At 42.8% G+C, this 21,543-nt stretch overlaps 1 protein-coding gene across 6 annotated transcripts in view; it reads right to left on the reverse strand.

The window, feature by feature from the left end:
• Positions 1–20,567, reverse strand: part of fbxo21 (F-box protein 21) — a 127,196-nt gene extending 106,629 nt beyond the window's left edge. For 4 of the 6 annotated variants that reach the window (XM_070887720.1, XM_070887723.1, XM_070887719.1 and 1 more), the window contains exons 1-10: positions 20,341–20,567; positions 16,441–16,576; positions 12,688–12,782; positions 12,410–12,531; positions 11,019–11,165; positions 9,942–10,078; positions 9,721–9,857; positions 8,468–8,644; positions 7,128–7,260; positions 3,985–4,175 (exon numbers count right to left, since the gene is read on the reverse strand). In XM_070887720.1, coding sequence (XP_070743821.1) covers positions 3,985–4,175; positions 7,128–7,260; positions 8,468–8,644; positions 9,721–9,857; positions 9,942–10,078; positions 11,019–11,165; positions 12,410–12,531; positions 12,688–12,782; positions 16,441–16,576; positions 20,341–20,543 — 1,478 coding nt within the window. In that variant the 5' untranslated portion in view covers positions 20,544–20,567. The remainder of the gene's footprint in view (positions 1–3,984; positions 4,176–7,127; positions 7,261–8,467; positions 8,645–9,720; positions 9,858–9,941; positions 10,079–11,018; positions 11,166–12,409; positions 12,532–12,687; positions 12,783–16,440; positions 16,577–20,340) is intronic. The other 2 variants (XM_070887721.1, XM_070887724.1) reach the window with 1 other exon arrangement.
• Between the last annotated feature and the right edge of the window lie 976 nt (positions 20,568–21,543).

Consider the following 21,543-nt stretch of genomic DNA (forward strand, 5'->3'; position numbering starts at 1 on the left):
TGGAGTGGAACTAAACTATAGAACCAGTGGGAACCTGTTCAACCTTCGTCACCTCCAGGCTAGATCCTCTGTCGTCGAACTACAGTACACGGATAACGTTGCGTCTGCGCACAGAGGCTGAACTCCAAGCCATCGGCAATATCTTCACCGAGGCATATGAAAACATGGGCCTTACGCTAAACATCCATAAGGCAAAGGTCCTCCACCAACCTGACCCCGCCACACAGCATTGCCCCCCACCCCTTCATCAAAATCCATGGCGCAGCCTTGGACAACGTGGACCATTTGCCATACCTCTAACTCTTAACACAGTATTTACCAGCGTAATTACCATGGAACAGCGGAAGTTTGTCAGCTTACACGATTTGAGAGATTACATTGATTCTCGGCTCAGTTGGGGGAGCGGGAAACGGCACAGCGCAGCCTGTAGAGCATTCGGCTGCGCGTGCGCTAAATCCTGAAGTTGTAGTCAGTTTCAAAGGTGAAATGACGGCGAACGCTGCCAGTTTGTCATCATCAAGGACCGCAAATTCCGAGCCATTGTTTACATTTGCCTTCCAAAGAGAACATTTTCTGGCACATTAGTCCATAAGGCAGATATTCAGATCATAAATATCCATCACCATTTTTGGCACATTATATTGCATGCTGAGAACAATTGAATCAGACGAAACAATTTCTTGCATTATATCTGTAACTAATGGGTGGCTAAAGAAAACAAACTGGAATAGAAATAATATTGTGGCAAGGGAAAACTGACTGGAATATGCAAAGAATGTGTAGTGCACATACCAGATCTGATAATCATCTGTTTTCCTCAAGGAATGGAAGATTTAGATAATTTGTACACTGAGGTTTTTTTTTTAAGTCTTGTTTAAAGATTGATTTTAAGGATTAACTGTACTGCTGAGTGGTTTAAACAAACCTTCTGGCTGTCTCCACATGATGGACTTTGATTCAGAGATTGTTATTTGATGATAGAAAATAAATTGTACCCCTTGGAAAAAGAGTTTTTTAATAATCTGATGAGTACTTGTGTAGATCTGCATCTGGATTGTAACTGTAGAGGTCCTTTATAAATAATTTTATACACTTTTGTACCGTGGTGGAAGTCGGCTGCGATAGTCCAGTATGTTGCCCCACTTCTCAACTCAATCGGTAATTTATAAGAAGACTTCTTATTCTTTTCTTGAGATTTGCAGCCCGTTCTCACTGTCGAGTGACTCCGGTTCCCACGTGCATTGGTGGTCAGCTAGATAGTATTGATTGATGATTATGCTTTGTAAGGGACCAGCTGCTCGGCTTGCTACAAGTTTTCTGGTATTTATTTTATGCTGGCAGGATTGATGTGGGACTGTGAGGCCGCAACTGCTGTACGCCATGTTTGCATCATTTAATGAAATACTGATTAAGATACATACTATTAACTATAGCCATCTGAAAGTTAGGATTAAATCTATTACTGTAATGCTAATTGCAGCAGTACATGAATTCAGCAAAGTACTGATTAATGCAGTAGCTTTATTTCACACGCTGTTGTGAAGTGCAGTGTTCAACTATATTGCTGTAAAACAGTACCAATCCCAAAAAACTTGAAATAAGGTAGACCATGGCAATTGTATTTCAGAAGCAAACGCAAGTGGTTTACACTGCAAGAAATTAAAACTGGAGCATATCGTTGACTCTCCACCATAATAGAGGAGCCACTTCTGGTGGATAAAGACAACTGATGGATAATCAAGAATCATAGAAATACACAGGAGTTAGGCCATTTGGTCCAACCAGTCTGTCAGCATTTATGCTCCACGAAAGCAAATAGCTCTATTCACATCTGCCCTCCCTGTTGCCATATTCCTTTATCACCTTTTCCTTCACCCACGTATCCAATTTAATCTTCAATGCTGACATAATTTCTGCCTCAACCATTGATCCTGAAAGTGAATTCAACAGCCTCACAACTCTATGAATCCCCAAATTGCATTGTTGCTCAGTCACTCCAAATCCACCCACCTCAGTCCTCTTTAAAAAATTTAACAATTTATTTATATTTTCCAAGTACTGTGCAGAAATTACAATACATGTGCAACACATATAGACTATATTTTAAATCCCTTTTAAATGAGGTACTCATGATGCAGATCAGTTAATGAATCAAATATGCAAGAAAAGCTTATCCAGCAGCTTACAACAGCTCGCCACACACCCAATCACCATTGAGCCTCTGGGCCCAACACAGATTCAAAAGCACTTGGTCAAAAACATGCCATCTGCAGCTAACGATCGACCCTCCAGCTTCAGAGTTGTGCCCTAAAGGCAGTATTCATTCAGCTTCAGCAATCTCAAGGCAAACTCTGGCACGGATCTCAGGTGTGCTGCCAAATGGATTATGAAAGGAGAATACGTACTGTTGTAGCTGGAAGGAGGCTGTGATTGACAATGGGGAGGGGGGGGTTTGGCCAGCTCTCCCATGTATGTGGTGACCCCTGCGGCTGGGATCATGTGGGAAGAATAATGGAGGTGAAAGAATAACAAAAAATTCTGCCCCAATTTCTACACAATTTGTGTGATCCCATTATTCACACAAAATCTTAAGAATAATGGGAGCACAAATAACTACAGTTCCACCATTTTTACAACAGAGATCAGATTGTGATTAGCTTTATCTAGCAAATCAACAAAAATTCAATAACATAAAATACTTCCTGGGGTTTAGATCACAAGAGAGAGAAAGGAATGGCTGTTTTCACAACAGGAACATAAGAACATAAGAATTAGACCATCTAGCCCCTCGAGCCTGCTCCACCATTCAAAAAGATCATGGCTGATCTGGTGGTGGACTCAGCTCCACTTACCCGCCCGCTCCCCATACCCTTAATTCCCTTATTGGTTGAAAATCTAATAAGGAACAATCAATTCAAATGATATAAATGATTAATGGACAAATTGGTTTTGTATAGTGTGTGATGCATGTGAGAGCAAATTAGGAAACAGAATCCTGGGATGTCAAAATACTTACCTCACATCAGGATGATAAAATATTAGGATATTCATTCATAAATACATGGCACGGTGAGTGGTGAATAGATTTTTATTCTGCCTGTATAACATGGCAAAATATGAGAGAAGGAAAGAAGTATCATCAGCATAAACCAGACCTCACTTTCATTTTAAAAAGCTATGCATTCTGCTTTTACAATATGTGGGGTCAATCGTTATGCAACCAGAGATAATTATATTAATTAGAAACAGCTTATGTAAGCAACCTAGTTGGAAAATTTATTTTCTCGCATGACTCAAACTCTTATTGACCTTTCTTTTTTTTCCTCCCACAATCAACTTTTGTTGGTGGTATTGTTTGCCTGCATAACAATGTTTCCAGTTAATTCAGTAGTACGTTCAGATATTTCGGAGATGTGATAAGGCACTATAAAAATACATGTACAAAGACAAAATCTGAAATGTAAACAGAAGGTGCTGGAAATACTCAGGTCAGGCAGCACATGTGGATAGAGAAACAGCCGCTTTCTCTCTCCACAGGTACTGCATGGCCTGCTGAGTATTTTCAGCATGTTCTGTTCATATTTAATAAAAAATTTAATAAATAATAAGATATGTTTATTTTTGGTGCTGCCTGGTATTGATAACACCCCACAAAATCTAGTATGTCAGTTCACCCCCCCCCCACACCCCACAACCCTTTATCATCTCATGCAAATCTTCAGGTAGACAGAAAGTTAAAAACAATCTTCAGAACTTGCAGGACTGATTATTACCAACTAACATCAATACACATACCACTGTTATTTTGTTAAAACAGGAATGATAGGATAAGGGAAATGTTTGCCTCATTAGAAGGTTTCTATTTTACCAACATTGAAAAAATATCCCTTTATCTGACACCAATAACCTCTAATTGAGATATATGGATTTAAGAGGTAACCTGGACCTATCTGTAACACAACGGATACAGTGAATCAAAATTACCTTTTGTGCTTCATAATGAGCCCCACTGAAAACTCTATTTTTCTGTATTTCTCATCTGTATGGCGTTTTACTTGAACTTTAGTTGTTTCGTACTTGCGTGCAATCTGCCTCAAGGTTAGCTGGACTAAGTGTCCCACCACACCATGCTGCAACGGATCCACAGCCTGTATGTGCTGAAGAATATCCAACACCTATGAAAAAGAAAGCAACTGAATTGCTTGAGTTTATGGACACAAACAATTACTAAACTACAGTGCAACCTGTATAAAGATACCTGCAAAAAAGCACTTAGAGACACAAGTAACTTAGATGGTAAAATATACAAGAGGCACTCTGAAACCACAGACACTCGCAAATTCTAAACTACGGACAGTCTTCAATGCACCAAGCCGTTTTCAACTTAAAATGTGGGACACAGCTTGTTACAACGCTGCTGTATCTGGAACGTTCACTGAGTCGGGATCGCTGGCGCTCCCCTGTGTAGCTTGCTTCCTTTCTGCCCCCAAATTCTCTTGAGCCCATCACTTTCGTGAGGTCAGTGTACAAAGGTCAGCTCGTTTTGTGAAAGAAATGGCTTATGGAATGGGGAGCTCTTTACCCAGCATCCATAGCGGCAGAAAAACTGCTCTATCTCTGGAATTGAATGCCTGCGCGGTTCTATCCCAGGGATAGAACTGTTTCTCTGCCGCTATGAATGCTGGGTACAGAGCTCCCCATTCAACAAAAGCAGTTTCTTTCACAAAACCCGCTGCCGCTTCATGCTGACCTGCACCCACTGACCTCACCAGCCTTCTGAAGCAAGGAAGGCGCGTGGGAACAGTGAGAGGGGCCATCCTTTCTTGACCCAGCGAAATGTCCATGGACTCCTTCAGCGGCTGCTGGCAGCTCCTCTCCCCCTGACCCTGCCATCGTCTTCTTTCCCTCGGCTTCTGATGGTGGATCCACTTCTTTGAATGGCAGATGGCTGTCCCGGGTCTCTCTGCTGCTCTATAGAATGATGGACAGGCCTGTGAGTCCCAGCTATCAGTTAGTCTTCCTGCAAACTCACTGCTCAACCTGAAAAATGCAGCTCAACTCCTCTACATAATGTGATCTGTTGTGTTTTCCCTCTCAAATTTTCTCAATCATTTATACGGAATGCCTTCGATATACTGGCACAAACTGTCATGACATTTCCCCCTTTTATTGTCCTGTGATTGCAGTAATGCTGGTAAGTAGAACTGAGAGACGCAGTACATTACTGAAGTTACACTCTGCTCCAAGTGAGGGCAGATTGAAATGAAATGGGTGCTTAGACTGCAAAATTGTTAAGTGAACAGAGCTGAATGCTAGTGTGGGAGGGGGATTCTTAGCATTGCTGCGGCTGATTCGGTGCTGATCATAATCTCAGCTTGTTCTTCAAGATGGTTGGGAATTTTATATATATATATATATATATATATATACATACACACACACACACACACAGTACATACAATGACCATTTTGAAAATAAGGACACCTGCAAAAAACGGATATTTAACGCCGGTTCCGAAGGCATCCATAATTTTACAGGTTTCACTGTATTTCTAGCTAATTAATTAATTACTCTTTTTGCAGAAGATTTGGTTACAGCTCCAAGATTGGGCTATTGAAGTTGGTTTTAACATTTGGCTTTTATTTGTAAATTTGTTTTAGTTTGCTTTTACAGAATGGCCCCACTTGTTTTGCATGTAATTATAGTATATCTTCATAGAGCACAGGAGGCGAGCATTCAGCCCACTGTGCTCCGCCGGCTCTCTGAAAGCTAGCAATTAGTCGCACTCACCTGCTCCCAAACAGGCTTCAGCATCTAAACATAGGCATGTACCAGGAAAAAGAATAATAATCTTTACCCTCTACAGGGGTGTTAAGAGGCTTATACGTCAGCAGCATTGAGAAAATACTCCTTGCTCAGTCTCATTATCACAGAATTATTCAGCATCCATTTTCCACTTTAATTCTCAGAAACCCAAAGAAAATCCACAAAGGAGAACTTCTAGCACATGCTCACTTTTTTTCTCACTTAGTAAGAAGCAGTCCATCTGTGCATTCAGCTAGTTATAAGCCGCTACTTTCTCTTTCACGACTCTTCCTTTTTTTGATGCTGAATTTCACCCCTTCTCCTCTCCGAATTTCTGATGAGGTATGCTTCCCAGGTGCATCACATCTTTCTCACCTGACATTTGCACACATGCAGCTTACAGAAGATGCCGTAGATAGCAATCAGAAGCAGAAGCCGTGATCGATTTTTCCCTTCCTAGTCAAGAGAGCCGAGGCCAATTTTAGTGTCCCAACCACTGTCCTGGCTGAAATCAGCTAACTCCACATAAACCAGGGATTGATCCTGGCTCCCTCTTGTCTGTAGTTTAGAATACTCACATAGAATCATCTGCTCTGCAAGCTACTGAATGGGATCTCATTTTATACAAAGGCCGTTAACTATGGCGGAGGAAACTGTGTTTGAAAAATATATTTTACTCCTCGCCCCAGTCTGCTCACATCTTCTCTGACTGATGACAGGCCAAGTGATCTGCTCGCAGACCTAATGGACTCACTCGGCAGGCAGTAGTTATGAGATGTGGGAGAACACACTGGCTCTCCACTAGCCATGGGGAAGCATCTTGCTTCATTCAATGTCTCTGCCCATCAGTACGTTGAGAGCAGAAGTTCAAGATGGGGAGAATCGCATCTTACATACGAGATGGGATATTGACTTTCCAAACAGCTGCATTTCTATGGGGATGTGTAATCTTCATATTAAGCACCTAACTGCATATCTCCAAGAGTTATATTAACTTAGTCCTGACTGGAGAATAATTTGTACTGAATGATTGAGGGCAGACTGACATTCAGTAACAGATGTGTTCTGTAGTTTGCCATATCTTGACCAGGAACGTGTCAACAAGAAAATAGATGTTCAGTTCAATTTCCATTTCTACGTGTATGCCAGATGTGACTTACTTTCCAAACTGTCATTGGCAGAAAATGCAAAGCTACTACCCTGTATTGGTTTTTTTCCCCCAACTATGCTACATGACCCACCGAATAACAGCATTGAGCATGCCACAAGCAGCCATCTGTGAGCCTAACGAGTAACAGAGACTCCTAATTTCACTAATTACCTTTTCTGGATTGATCCCCAAGTGAAAGTAAAGTCTGCCCTGAAGCATCAGGTATTCAACATCATCAGGAGCCAAGGTGAGATACAAATCAAGAGCATTTCGTAGTAATTGGTAAGACTGGTCATTGCCCTCTCTGTAAACAACAAAATATTGAAGGTAGATGCGAAAGGAAGCTCTTCTCTACAAAATATTTATTTTCTTAAGTTTTACAATTATGTGCTCCACTTTGTAGTGCAGCCATTTATCCTGGCTAGCAACAGTTTAGAACTTGCACTTGTATAAGGCCTTTCACATACTCAATGTCCCAAAGCACATCATAGCCAATTACATATATCCTGAAGTGTAGTCATTGTTGTTTTACTGGCAAACATGGCAGCCAAATTGCACACAATAAGGTTCCAGCAAACAGCAAATGAATGCCCAGTCAATCTGCTTTGTTGGTGGTGTTGGGTCAGGGAGAAATGTTGGCCGGGATACCAGGAGAACCTGCTGGTCTTCCTCAAATATTGCCATGTGATCGTTTACATTCACTTGCACAGGAAAATGGGGCCTCGGTTTAATGCCTCATTTGATAGACAGTGCATCTGATAATGCAGCGCTCACTGTGTACTGCACTAAAATGTCAGCCCAGATTATGTGCTCAAGTCCTGGAGTGCATTTCTCAACCTTCTGACTCAGAGGCGAGAGTGCTATCACTTACAATTACATCACAAGGTTACAGTACTGCTAAAGAAATTGGATACATTTCCTAGGGTGGTAATAGGATGGTTTCATCAGATGAAGGTGGTTGAAATAGCTTTAGCTCCAATGGCATTGCTTAAATTTCTCTAAAGCAACACAGACACAAATGGCCTGTCACGTTTAACAATTCCCCAAGCATTTAACAAGCTCATATGGGAGTCTCTCATATTCTACAAACTGTCAAATCTTTAGAATACCTGCAGTATTTGGCAGTTCAAACCAATTATATAATGATCAGATTTAAAATATATATGATTAAAACGGTAAGCCTTTATAGCTTTCCCTTAAAGTGATTTTCTACCCAATAAGTCCGCTCAGCACCGCACACCTCTTGTATCTGAGCAAGTAGGATGGGCAGTCACCCTTCTCCAAAACAACTGCCAGTATTATTTTTACTGGGAAACTAGGAATCATGCGAGAGCAGCAGAGACACGCTATCTGATTTCTCTGCTGCTTGGTCTCCAGCGTAGGTAGCCATTTATTTTCCATTTTATTGACAGAGAAAACATGGCTTTGTATGATTGGTACCCAATTATATGGAACTATTACTCCAAACCAATACCAACCACAGACTCAGAGTAGATCCACCCGCCTCTTACCTCTTTCCCAGGTGAAACAGATTTGTTACCATGCGGAACAGCACATCCTTAATGGTAACAGAACTGTAAAAATTAGCAGCAACTTGGTGACCAATCAGATGCTCACATTCCTTCGCAGTACATGTTTTCCCATTATCAAAGGCATCAATGTAGACGTAGTCCAAAATATCAGTACTCCTGGGAAAAGTGAGAGAGAATGAAGGATTCAATTATAAACATCACAACACAGAAAGCAGTAAAGTTTTATACAATGGCAAATAACTAATAATAGAAAGAAATCAAACAAATATGCAAATGTCAAAATAACTGGCCAAATTTCTGGGGGGCGGGGGGCAGGGAGAGGAGTCCTTGCCTATTGTAACAAACTATAAAATGAACATACTCGGAAAAGTTTTATTTTAAACTTGTATTATAAAAGTTAACACTGCCAATACCTCCATGAGAGCCAAACATGAACAAATCTGAAATGAGAATGTGCTTAGCATATCTGGTCATTTTGCTAAAAACATTTATTCACTCTACTGTGCACAAATTAAAAAGTCTAAGAGCTTCAAATTCACCATTTTAATGAAACATATTTTTAAACCAATGTAGTTTGACCTTTTCTGTATTCAAGGTGAAATTGTCTTTTAAGGCATTTGCAGGGAAGATTTGCTCTGTATGTTATATGCAGTGAAGTCACAAACACGTTTATAAATCAGGAGGGTGGTCTGTTGTAGTATGTACTTTGGCATCATTCAGATCTGTTCAGAAACCAACATTTTTCACTGCCTCTGAAATGATTGGTGCAAATAATGGTATTTGGACAGTGCATTGTGTTGCACACTGCATGCGTAGAACTGTTCAGATATCATGCCACACCAGATCACATCACATTCATACCAACAGAAACTTGGATTTATATAGCATCTTTAACATAGAAAAAATCCCTACGGTCTTCACAGATGAGTAATTAGACATAAATGGATGCTGAACCAAAGAAGGAGATATTAGGAGGCGAAGCCAGAAGCTTAGCCAAAAGGTGGCTTTTAAGGAGGCTTGTAAAGGAGGAGGTGGAGAAGTAGATGGATTTAGGGAGGGATTTCCAGAGCGTGGGGCTTAGATGGTTGAAGGCATAACCGGCAATTGATTTGAGGGTGCACAAGATGCCAGAGTGGATGAACACAGAGTTCTGGTGGAGGATGTTAGTTTCTGACACATTAAAAATAATGAAATTGATTCATTCTTCAAAAAGATATCTAAATAATTATTACCCTTCAACTTTTTGACACCACCTTAAGAGGAAGTGACTAGGAAAACTGACTGGCTCCAGTCGTACACCCAGATTCTTGCCTATTGTTGAATATACCACACAGAGAGTGATGGGAATTCCTTTTTTTGTTCTAAGCACCTAGATGCAAACAACACAGAAATAATGACTTTTAAATATGTATTTCATAATTCTAGACAGAGCATTATCTTAAAAGTCACATACCTGGTGTATATAGGAATTCATGGGGTTGTAATAATCATCTTCATCACCTCTAAATTTCAGCTGCTTGTATAAGACACAGTTCATAACATCCAGAACCTGTTGCTGAAGTTCTAAATCATCAATAAACACTTCCCCATCTGAAATATGAATCACCAAAGATAAATGATATATTACAAGTATGCAGAATATATACAGTAAATAGAACAATGTGGAAAAACAAAGCATTTCAGATCCATTTTTCATTTATATTACAATACATGTACTCAAAGGAGAAGGAAAGTCCAAGTATTCGCCATTTCACAGCAGAAAATATATCTTTCAAAAGCTGGTCTAATTTCCACCGCCCCACCCCATCAAAAAAAACATAAATTTTATTACCTGCATGACCCTCAAATTAAACCTCCCTCCCTATTAACTTGCTCTGTGACACACTAAGACGAAGCATCACGAGCCAGTCGTGTGGTTTCCCAGGGTCTCATGCCTCAGAAGCAGTTTTCAGAATGTGCAAAGTCTTGGCCCCAGTTGTTTCAATAGAGCCACTCTGGGATGCCTGGGTTCAAATGTCACTCAATACAGGCTGAGCGTCCGAAATCCGGAGTTCCAAAATTCAGAATGTTCCGGAATCTGGGCCAATCCATGGCAGGGTCATCTGGAAACCGGAAAATGTTCCGAAGTCCGGACTCCTCCCGCCTCGGCGGCCCAATCTCGTCCCGGCCCTCAGCGGCCCAACCTCGCCTCAGCCCCCCACCCCCCTTACCTCGGCAGGCCGACCTCGCCCACTTACCTTGGCTGCCTGACCCCACCTACCTCAGCCCAGGCAAAGACGTTCCAAAATCCGGAAATACTCGGTCCCGAGGTTTCCGGATTTTGGATGTTCAACCTGTACTAGGATTCAAACTTGGGTCCCCAGCTGCAAATACAAAACTCGAGAACTGCTGGCACTGGATTTCACTGTACTTTTGAAGACTGAGGTTAGGTCCAAAGTAGCTGAAGAAATTACATTTCTTTAATACAATATAAAATAAAAACACAATGTTGATCTATTGGAGAAAAAAGCTGTATAACTAAATGATGTACCTCTTTCTGCAGTGATACTTGGATGAGAAGATTTTGTTAAACGCAACACTTTTTTCACCTCTTCTGTAATAGAGTTCAACTGTAATAGGACATTCTCCAGGGAGGTGTCTGCTAAAGGGTTGCAGTATTGGTCTATCAGCACAACACCTAGCAAGTAAGTAAATCAAACTTTATGCTTACACTCTTAATTATGTATTTTACATTATATATAACCATAATTTTAAGTACATAACCCTGACAACAGATTTTTGGGGGAAATGTCAGTGTAGTGTACTGACATCAAATTCGTGGACATCTATGTTGTAACATGTGGCAGATAACAAGATTCTTACCTGTAATTTCCTCATGGTAATTTCCCCAAACCCATTCAAGTGAAAGGAAGATGCTGGGAAGAAATTGAGTCACCTTTGTCCAATCTGGAGCCATCCCAAGGTTTGCAAGAGTGGCAATGAATGAGACCTGAAAGCAGGTTTCCTGCCAGCCCCTTCACCAGCAAATGGCACAGTAAAAGTGACAACTTAAAAGATATGCTCACGTGAAAATTATCCATTTCTATTTTGTACCTGCTGTACATCTCAATTTCTCATATGTTTGTCTTTCTAATAGTTAATGGAGTAAGAAAGTGCAGCTACATAAACTTCAGTTGAGAATAATGTTACTCAACGAGGAACATGGTTATTTATACCATCTTACTAAGGCTATGGCCCTGAAAATGGGGCCTCTCCGGGTGAGTACGGTGTGCGCACACGCCTGAAGAGGCCCTGCAAGTTCCGAGTTTAGACGCGTAAAGTGCATGCGCTGAAATTCAGCATTTGCGAATTGTCAAATTTTATTTTGACAGTTCCAATGCATCCCCGGGAGAAGGACTATTTGCCCAGCGAATGTCCTTAAAATGTTTACATCTGGTAAAAGCAGGCATAAGGCTTTCTTTTATCAGCGTACGAGTTTTAAAAGAAAGAAGAATTAAGTTTTCACTAATTTTTATATTAAAAACCCTGTCCATTAAGATAAGTTTATTTTTAACCTTATTAAAACATTTTTAAAACACTTCAAAAAAATAACTTTTTCCTGAAACATTTAATTCAATTTCAATTAATTTTAAACATGCGAGGTGTTTTTTTTTTATTGTGTTGTGTTCTGGGGGGTATTCTCATGGATAGTAATGGGAGCTCATACAAACGGAACTCATCATTATTATCAATGAGAAGACTCCATGTTCATTGGTGGTCCAGGCCCATGTGATCCCAGGTCACGCTTACGTTCCTGGGATGCAAGGGTCTCTGCGCTGGGCTGTGTATCTTGGCTTCCAGGACCACCAGATACTTACGTGTAAAAAATTTCGGTTGGAGGCATCCGCCCATAAAAATATATATTTATATTAATTCACTTACCTTCTATTAATTTTTGCTGTTCTGGTGGAGATGAGAGAAACTCCTTCAATGTTTCCATGATGTCCTGCTGACGAAGAAAGCACAGGATTTTCCGAGCATAATATTTCCAGGTCAGGTACTTCCTGCAGTAAAAAGCATTATTTTTAATTATCCAACATTTGCCTCACTGATAATTTAATTAAAATCTTTTAAATTGGAAAAATAAACCTGGCTTGATAGATTGACATGCAATTTGTCCCTTCTTGATTTTTATACATACTCTATTACCATTTACTAACCTTTCATCCATGTTTAGAATCGACACCAATTCATCTTCAATAAAACGGAATGGACCATCTAGAGCCTCAACGTCTTTAAAGCCATGAACAGGAACCTGCCAATGAAAAGCTCTGTTATAACCAATGCCACATTAGTGCCATCTGCTGGCAATTATACATTTTTAAATTCTTTGTTTGACTATGTGATTTCAAATGAAAACAGTCATTAGTCAATTGATTATTTTGTTTTATAACTCCACGCAGAGCTACAAAACACTTCTCCAATGGAGAAGATTTATTTATTGGTAGCATAAGCTGAAAGAATGCACACACAACACACTTAAGTTGCAGGAGTTTCCTCCAGATAAACATTGGTACTATTTTATATTTTACAGACTGTATTTTCTGTGTAAATAACCATAACCTTTTTTTGTATAAAATCAACCTGTTTCTACTTCAAGGTGGTCTCAATACTAGAGGGAGCATAATGCATTGCTGCTAGTACACTGATGTAAATATATCTAATTATTTTGATTCAATTTTATACATGTTTTAATTAGTCTGTGACAATTTAACTTTGACCACACTTAACAGATGCATTATTATGCAACACTTAAATGTCTCATAATAGCTACTTAATAAAGGATAGGAATGTTTCAGGCATGTGAAAATGTTTCTCAAATTACATTAGAAAACTAGTAACGTGAACTTTTCACTCAAAGAAATTAAAATTACAGGCAATGTCAAAACAAGGAAATGATTGATATCGGCCAAGATTACAATGAATATTCAGAATTCCTGAGAGTCTCTGTACAATCTATGTAAAATAGTCCACATGGGGATTGAGACATAACCAGCACTGGTTATGCGGCAAGAATTGTATTGGGAAAATGCTTCCCAAGAGCTAAAGCAAGTTTGGCTGAGGTGTCACAGGTCACCATCAACAAAGGAATCCATCAGCAGATATTTCAGCTCAGGAGATGCATGAACAATGGCAGCAATCACCAACATTTAGACAGCTCAATGGCATGTTAATTATGTTGCATCGAGTGTTGGGGCGTACACACTGATGACTGTGGCGCATTGATTCCGGGATAGGGTGAATCGAAGAGTCATGAGGCGTTCGTTAACCCCGCAGGGGGAATCTTTGAGGCGGTCGACCAGCTTGTTTTTGATGGCGAAGCCGACTCCGTGGAGGCAGCGTTCTTCCTCTGGTTTCCTTTTCCAGAAGGTGGTGTAACCTTACTTTGTTCCTTGAGCTGGCCTTCCCCTGCCCGCCGGGTCTCACTTAGGGCGGCGATATCGATATCAAAGCGTCTAAGTTCCCCGGCAACTATGGCGGTGCGGCCTGTCGCTGTTGGAAGTTGTCCATGAAGGTCCAGGTCCCAAACTTCATGTTAGAGAAGTGGAAGATGCCCGTGCGCGAGTTCTTTTAACGTGGGGTGGTCATTGCACACCGGCTACTACACCATGATGTGCGAGGATTCTTCATCGCAATCAAGGCCACCTACGGGTCCAAACACCCAAGGCCCAACCCCACTGCTGGCCAAGAACAGGGAAACATCCATCAAGGACACCGAGGCAGTCAGGGCCCGTTGGAAGGAGCACTTCAAAGATCTCCTCAATTGAGATTCTGCCTTTGACTCGAGTGTTCTCGACTCCATCCCGCAGCATGCTACCCGCCACCATCTCAGTGAGACCCGAACACTGCACGAGGTAGAAAAAGCCGTAAGACAGCTTAAAAACAACAAGGCTACGGGAGCGGATGGAATCCCTGCTGAGGCACTGGATTATGGCGGAGAGGCACTGTTGGCGCGAATACATGACCTCATCTCTCGCATCTGGAAGGAGGAGAGCATGCCGGGAGAGATCAGATGCAGTAATCATGACCATCTTTAAAAAAAGGGGACAAGTCCGACTACAGCAACTACAGAGGAATCTCCCTGCTATCAGGCACTGGGAAAGTCGTCGCTAGAGTCCTTCTCAACCGTCTTCGTCCCTGTGGCCGTAGGAGCTTCGTCCCCTACGGGGCACAACGGACATGATCTTTGCAGAGTGACAGCTGCAGGAATATTGCAGGGAACAGTGTCAGCCCTTATACATGGTCTCCTTCAACCTTACAAAGGTCTTTGACACTGTCAACCACGAGGGTCTATGGAGCATCCTCCTCCATTTTGGATGCCCCCAAAAGTTCGTCACCATCCTCCGCCTGCTCCACAACGACGTGCAGGCCATGATCCTTACCAACGGATCCATTACAGACCCAATCCTCGTCCGAACCGGGGTCAAACAGGGCTGCGTCATCGCCCCAACCCTCGTCTCAATCTTCCTCGCTGCCATGCTCCACCTCAGTCAACAAGCTCTCCGCCGGAGTGGAAGTAAACTACAGAACCAGTGGGAACCTGCTCAACCTTCGCCGTCTCCAGGCCAGGTCCAAGACCACCCCAACCTCTGTCGTCGAGCTACAGTACACGGACGACGTATTTACTGAGGCGTACGAACGCATGGGCCTTATGCTAAACATCTGTAAGACAAAGGTCCTCCACCAGCCTGTCCTCGCCGCACAGCACTGCCCCCCCAGTCATCAAGATCCACGGCGCGGCCCTGGACAAGGTGGACCATTTCCCATACCTCGGGAGCCTCCCATCAACAACAGCAGACATTGATGACAAGATTCAACACCGCCTCCAGAGCGCCAGTGCAGCCTTTGGCTGCCTGAGAAAGAGAGTGTTTGAAGACCAGGCCCTCAAAACTGCCAACAAGCTCATGGTCTACAGGGCTGTAGTAACTACAACTGCAGATAATTAAGGCCTTACTAACTGCAGTAACGTCTCAGCACATAGAAATACATGAGGGAACTGTTTTGCAGGCTGTTAGAACATGCTATAATATTTATCTGGCCAGCAAAAACTTAATAAACCAAACCACAGCCAAGGCAACACTCACACAGATGTTGAATGTTATATTTGCCCTCCTGAATGGCTGAGATATATGGACCATGTACAGTAAACATCTCAAGTCGCTGAAGAAATACCACCAAGGATGTCGCCGCAAGATCCTACAAATTCCCTGGGAGGACAGACTCACCAACATTAGCATCCTCGACATTCCCAACATTAAAGCGCTGACGACGCTTGATCAGCTCCGCTGGGCAGGCCACATCCTTTGCAGGCCAGATACGAGACTCCCAAAGCAAGCGCTCTACTCAGAACTCCTTCACGGCAAATGAGCCAAAGGTGGGCAGGGGAAACGTTACAAGGACACCCTCAAAGCCTCCCTGATAAAGTGCAACATCCCCACTGACACCTGGGAGTCCCTGGCCAAAGACCACCCTAAGTGGAGGAAGTGCATCCGGGAGGGCGCTGAGCACTTTGAGTCCCATCACCGAGAGCATGCAGAAATCAAGCGCAGGCAGCAGAAGGAGCGTGCGGCAAACCTGTCCCACCCACCCTTTCCCCCAACGACTATCTGTCCCACCTGTGACAGGGTCTGTGGCTCTCGTATTGGACTGTTCAGCCACCTAAGGACTCATTTTAAGAGTGGAAGCAAGTCTTCCTCGATTCCGAGGGACTGCCTATGATGATGTTGATTATGTGCAGGAAATGTTGGAACATGGTAATGACACTATATTCAACAACAAGCTAATGTATTTCCATCTGTGTGTGCGGCACAACCTTTCATACATCAATACAGCGTGATATATTGTTACATGCATGGCTCAGATATCAATGCATCTTCGGCACACGCATATCCATTTATTATTATAATTCTAACCTCTCTTGTAAAAAATCGCTTTGAAAAGGTGTCCACCATTTTCCGCACTTGCCAGCCAGTAGAATGTCGTGTTCGGTATTCTTTCCACCAGTTACGAGTTTCTGTAGTTCTGTAGTATTTTATCAGTGTGGGCCACCTGCAAAAGTTAGAAGCATACAGATATTATTCAAATGATTCAAAACTTTCTTTTTTTTTGAGGGATACACACTTTCCCTAGGAGGTCAAACACCATCTAATTTCCCTTTCCTTGATAGCCCCTTCAGGCCTATAGATATCCTGAGTTTAAAAGCAGAGCAGGTAGCCAGCTCCCACACACACCACTACAATTGCAAGTGGAGCACTGCAGATTTCCCAATAGAGGTCTCTTCTAGCACCTCCATCCAGCAACACTGACTGAAGTCAGTGGAGTGGGAGAAAGTAAGATCAACCTCATGCTCTATTACTCCACTGCATCAAACCTCACAATCTTATCTCATTATCATAGGCAGTCCCTTGAAATCGAGGAAGACTTGCTTCCACTGTAAAAGTGAGTTCTCAGCTGACTGTACAGTCCAATACAGGAATTACAGTCTCTGTCACAGGTGGGAGAGACAGTGGTTGAAGGATGGGGAGTCTGGTTTGATGCATGCTCCTTCCGTTGTCTGAGTTTGGTTTCTGCATGCTCTCGGCGACGAGACTCGAGATGCTCAGCGCCCTCCCGGATGCTCTTCCTCCACTTAGGGCGGTCTTGGGCCAGGGATTCCCAGGTGTCAGGTGGGGATGTTGCACTTTATCAAGGAGACTTTGAGGGTGTCCTTGAAACGTTTCCTCTGCCCACCTGGGGCTCGCTTGCTGTGTAGGAGTTCCGAGTAGAGCGCTTGCTTTGGGAGTCTCGTGTCAGGCATGCAGAAGATGTGGCCCGCCCAGCAGAGCTGGTCGAGTGTGGTCGGTGCTTCGATGCTGGGGATGTTGGCCTGATCGAGAACACTGACGTTGGTCCGTCTATCCTCCCAGGAAATTTGCAGGATCTTGCGATGGCAGCGCTGGTGGTATTTCTCCAGCGCTTTGAGGTGTCTACTGTACATGGTCCACGTCTCTGAGCCATACAGGAGGGTGGGTATTACTACAGCCCTGTAGACCATAAGCTTGATGCCAGATTTGAGGGCCTGATCCTCGAACACACTCTTCCTCAGGCGACCGAAGGCTGCGCTGGCACACTGGAGGTGGTGTTGGACCTAGTCGTCGACGTCTGCCCTTGCTGATAGTAGGCTCCCGAGGTATGAAAAAGGATTGATCCGATACATCAATAGACAGGCAGACAAAACTTGCATTTATAGAGCATCTTTCACAACCTCAGGAAGTCCCAAAACATTTTACAGCCAATTAAGTACTTTTGAATTGTAGTCACTGTCGTAATGCAAGAAACGCTGCAGCCAATTTGTGTACAATAAGGTCCCACAAACAGCACTGTGATATTGATCAGATAATCTGGTTGATGTTGTTTGAAGGATAAATATTGGCCAGGACACCAGGGATAACTGCCCTACTCTTCTTCAAAATAGTGCCATGGGATCTTTTTCGATCATCCGAGAGAGCAAATGAGGCCTCAGTTTACCGCCTCATCTGAAAGACAGCACCTCAGACAGTGTACTGGAGTATCAGCCTAGATGATGTGCTCAAGTTTATGGAATGGGACTTGACTCAGAGGCTGGAGTGCTATCCAATGAGCCACAGCTGACTAGACAGATAAACATTTGTTTTGAAACTATGGTGGTAAATGTGCATATGCTCAGGAGCCATAATACAAGCATGAGTATCCAGCCACAACCACCATCATTTAAGATACCAGTTATATTCTTCCTTTCCTACTTTCTTGGTTTTTCTCCACCAACACACTGCTGAGGCCCTGCCAATACTTTACTGTAACCGGCTCCAGAAAGTGTGCAAGAGTTGCCCAGAGTAATTCATCTTCCCTTCCAATGGAGAATCTCACTGTCTGCTCAAATCCTCAGCCAAATCTGCAAGTGGGAGACTGTGGGTCCAATCACATGTGCCACCTACTCTGCAGGCCAGTACAGTATTGCTCCAACAAGTTGTCGCATCCAACTACACTATTCATTCTGCACAGCAATTTTAACTAGGGTGGGGAAGTGCCGGTGAAGTGGGGAAGCACGTCTATCCAATAACCTCACAAAATTGGATTCTGTTTACTCTCAATGAAATCATGCCTGCAGTCACACAAATAAGCTGAATTAGCTCCCAACTGGTCATGCAAAAGATGATTAATGTACTGTTGGAAGCAGTTTATTAAAAAGCCTATCTAAAACACTTAGTGTGTGCAAATGCTAATCATAGCCAATGATCCACAGCTACAGGCAGTGGTTTCAGTCAAACAGTCGTATCAACTTCAAGCTCTACGAGCATAGCACAACAATGTAGTATTAACTGATGTGAATGTAAGTTACACTGGGGTTCATTACCAGTGTCCTTTAAGTATGAAAGTCTGTTAAATAAGCAGTACCAGTACAGGCACACGAGCTATGAAGGCCATTCTTAGAATGAAAACCACAATAAGAACCTTGAACAATGTGTTGCCAAAGGTTTGAAACATTTTCCTTTTACCTTTGAACCCAGACTCAGTCTCCTCTATCTGACATCAGTGAGGATCATAAATGAAATGAGTTGGGACAGTCGCAACACAGTTCCAAGTGAGTACTAGTCCACGGCATAAAACTATCAACAATTCATGACTAATGACAATAACTTGGTAATCTCACTCAGAGAGGTTGCAAGGATAGTTTGAGAGAAATGGGAATGTGCACTGCTCCAGTGGGTGTGGTTTTCTGAAACTGGAATTCAGACAGTTGGACCAATATAGCAGGAGGAATTTGTGACTTGTCTTGACATGTGAAGGCTTTATGAGGATAATGAAGTCAAAACCAAAATGTTCAACCAACCAGCAGTGACATTGCCTGCCCAATTTCATTCTGCCTTTCATATGAACTTTTTCAAACATCCCAATTATACATTTACCTCACTCAAGCTTCTTTTCAGTCAAAATATTTTCAAAGATATCGGCACATTGCTATTAGTGCCCACATTACAACTAAAACATTATTTAAGAAATCCTGTGCAGTGATATAATGTTGAGAAATCAACACGTGGTGTGGCTCCTTATGCTTGGAATATGGACAAACAAGGCTGAACAGGGATCCTGAGAGTTACAACAGATGAAGAGTTATTTCAAAAGTTCATATTAGTGTTTGTGGAGTGTTTTTTTTAATTGAGAAATCATTGTATCGACACACTCTCCTCCCAAGTAAATGGCAGGCGAGAGTAGCAGAACACCGCATTTACTTCATTCAGCATGTTTGGCAGTGGTTTCATATCTAAAACGCGATTATGGGAGAAATGTTGGGGTTGCCCTCCCAGAAAGAGGCATGAATCTCTTGGACACTGCTGTTTCAGTGCGTTACTGGTGGAATCAAAGTTCCGCTTTGCCCCCTGCCTGCGAATCCCTCTCCCACCTGTAGGTGATCGCCTGGTTCTTGGAACTTCTCGCACAACAGCTGCTGCCGCCGCAAAGAAACTCAACTACAGGGGGACCCAACCTTTGGAAGGTCACTGGAGTAATATTTGCCGACTCCACGTGCTCCAATACCTGGCATCACACGATCAAATCTCCAGGAAAACCTCCAACCAGAGTTGGCAACTCAAGTTTGGAGTGAGTTGTGATTACTGGCATATACTGAAACTTTATTTGAACACACGAAGTCGTTTATTTTGACAGATATATATAACTGGTCACATTAAAAAAAAAACAATCCAAGTGATTCCCAACCGCTGGCACTTTTGCAGCTGTCGGTTCCCTCGGCAGACCCCCCTGTCCCCCTACTCCCTACCCGCACAGGCGGCGCCTACCTCTGCCTGAACTTGTGCTTCCACACGGTGCTCCGGCCCTGACACACTTCCTGCAGCTTCTTGCATGACAGGCAGATGCTAACCACATCCACATAGCTCAAGGAGGGGTGGCAGAATATCTGCTCCAGCACCTCCTCCGGCAGCCCCGTTAAGCCGCCATCGCCCTCCATCTCGGCGCCCCCCGCGGCTCCAACCTCCGCCATCTTGCTTGTTTACATCCAACCGGCGACTTCCGCTTCCGGCCGCCGGGAGCGCGGGGAATTCAAACTCCTTTGGCCCCGCGGTGGGCGGCCGTCCATTGGCCGGCACTCCCTCCCGCCCCATCGGCCAAGAAGTGAACATCATTGGTGTGAACAAAAAAAACAGCGGCGGGCAGAATGCAAACCTGTTGAAATTAATACATGTTCTTGTTATGTATGTAAACCTGTAATTACCATGTCTAACCGCCAGAGGGCCTATCCCCTGGAGTCCCAAGGGATCCCACAATCCCTTGGGAGCAGCTGTATATAAGGAGGCCTCAGACTGGAGAGGCATTCTGAGATCTGCAATAAAGGACTACGGTCACACTTTGAACTTGCAATATCTAGTCTGACTCTTTATTCAAGACATAACAGTTCTCACCATTGAAGAGTTACTCTATCACAAAATACTGTGATAGTCACCGCAAATAAACCAGACACTTGCAAACCTAAGTCAACAATTTATTCTTCAGTTACAAACATCAAAGTAGACTACATTTAAAAACGAGAATAGATGCTTGTACCCATAGTTCAGGAATATTGGAATGTGGAAGACCCTCCATTTAGCCAGCACCAAAGTTAAAAAAATACCATGCACTCTCAATTACTTCTTTCGTTTAAAAAAATTCAGCTCCTTAAATTTGTTAACACTCTGTTTCCACAGTATGCATAAGCAGTCTGCTCCATACCATTATCCTCTGTGAAGTAGTTAAGCTAAACTTGCATCTTCTGCAGTTATAGCCATGCCCTTGATTTCAAAGTTTAGCATCATCCCTAAAATGTTATTATGGTCCAGGTTCTCTATCCCACAGTCTTGACATTTTCAATAAGCTCTCTCCTGAGATCTCTTCACTGTAACTATTCACAAATTCCATAATAATTTATCATAGCTCTAACCCTCACTATCAGTTTAGTTGCCCTCCTCTGCACCTTCTCCAAACTCAATAATGATGAGTGACATTTG

This window comes from Pristiophorus japonicus, chromosome 8 (assembly GCF_044704955.1).
Source record: "Pristiophorus japonicus isolate sPriJap1 chromosome 8, sPriJap1.hap1, whole genome shotgun sequence".
NCBI lineage: Eukaryota > Metazoa > Chordata > Chondrichthyes > Pristiophoridae > Pristiophorus > Pristiophorus japonicus.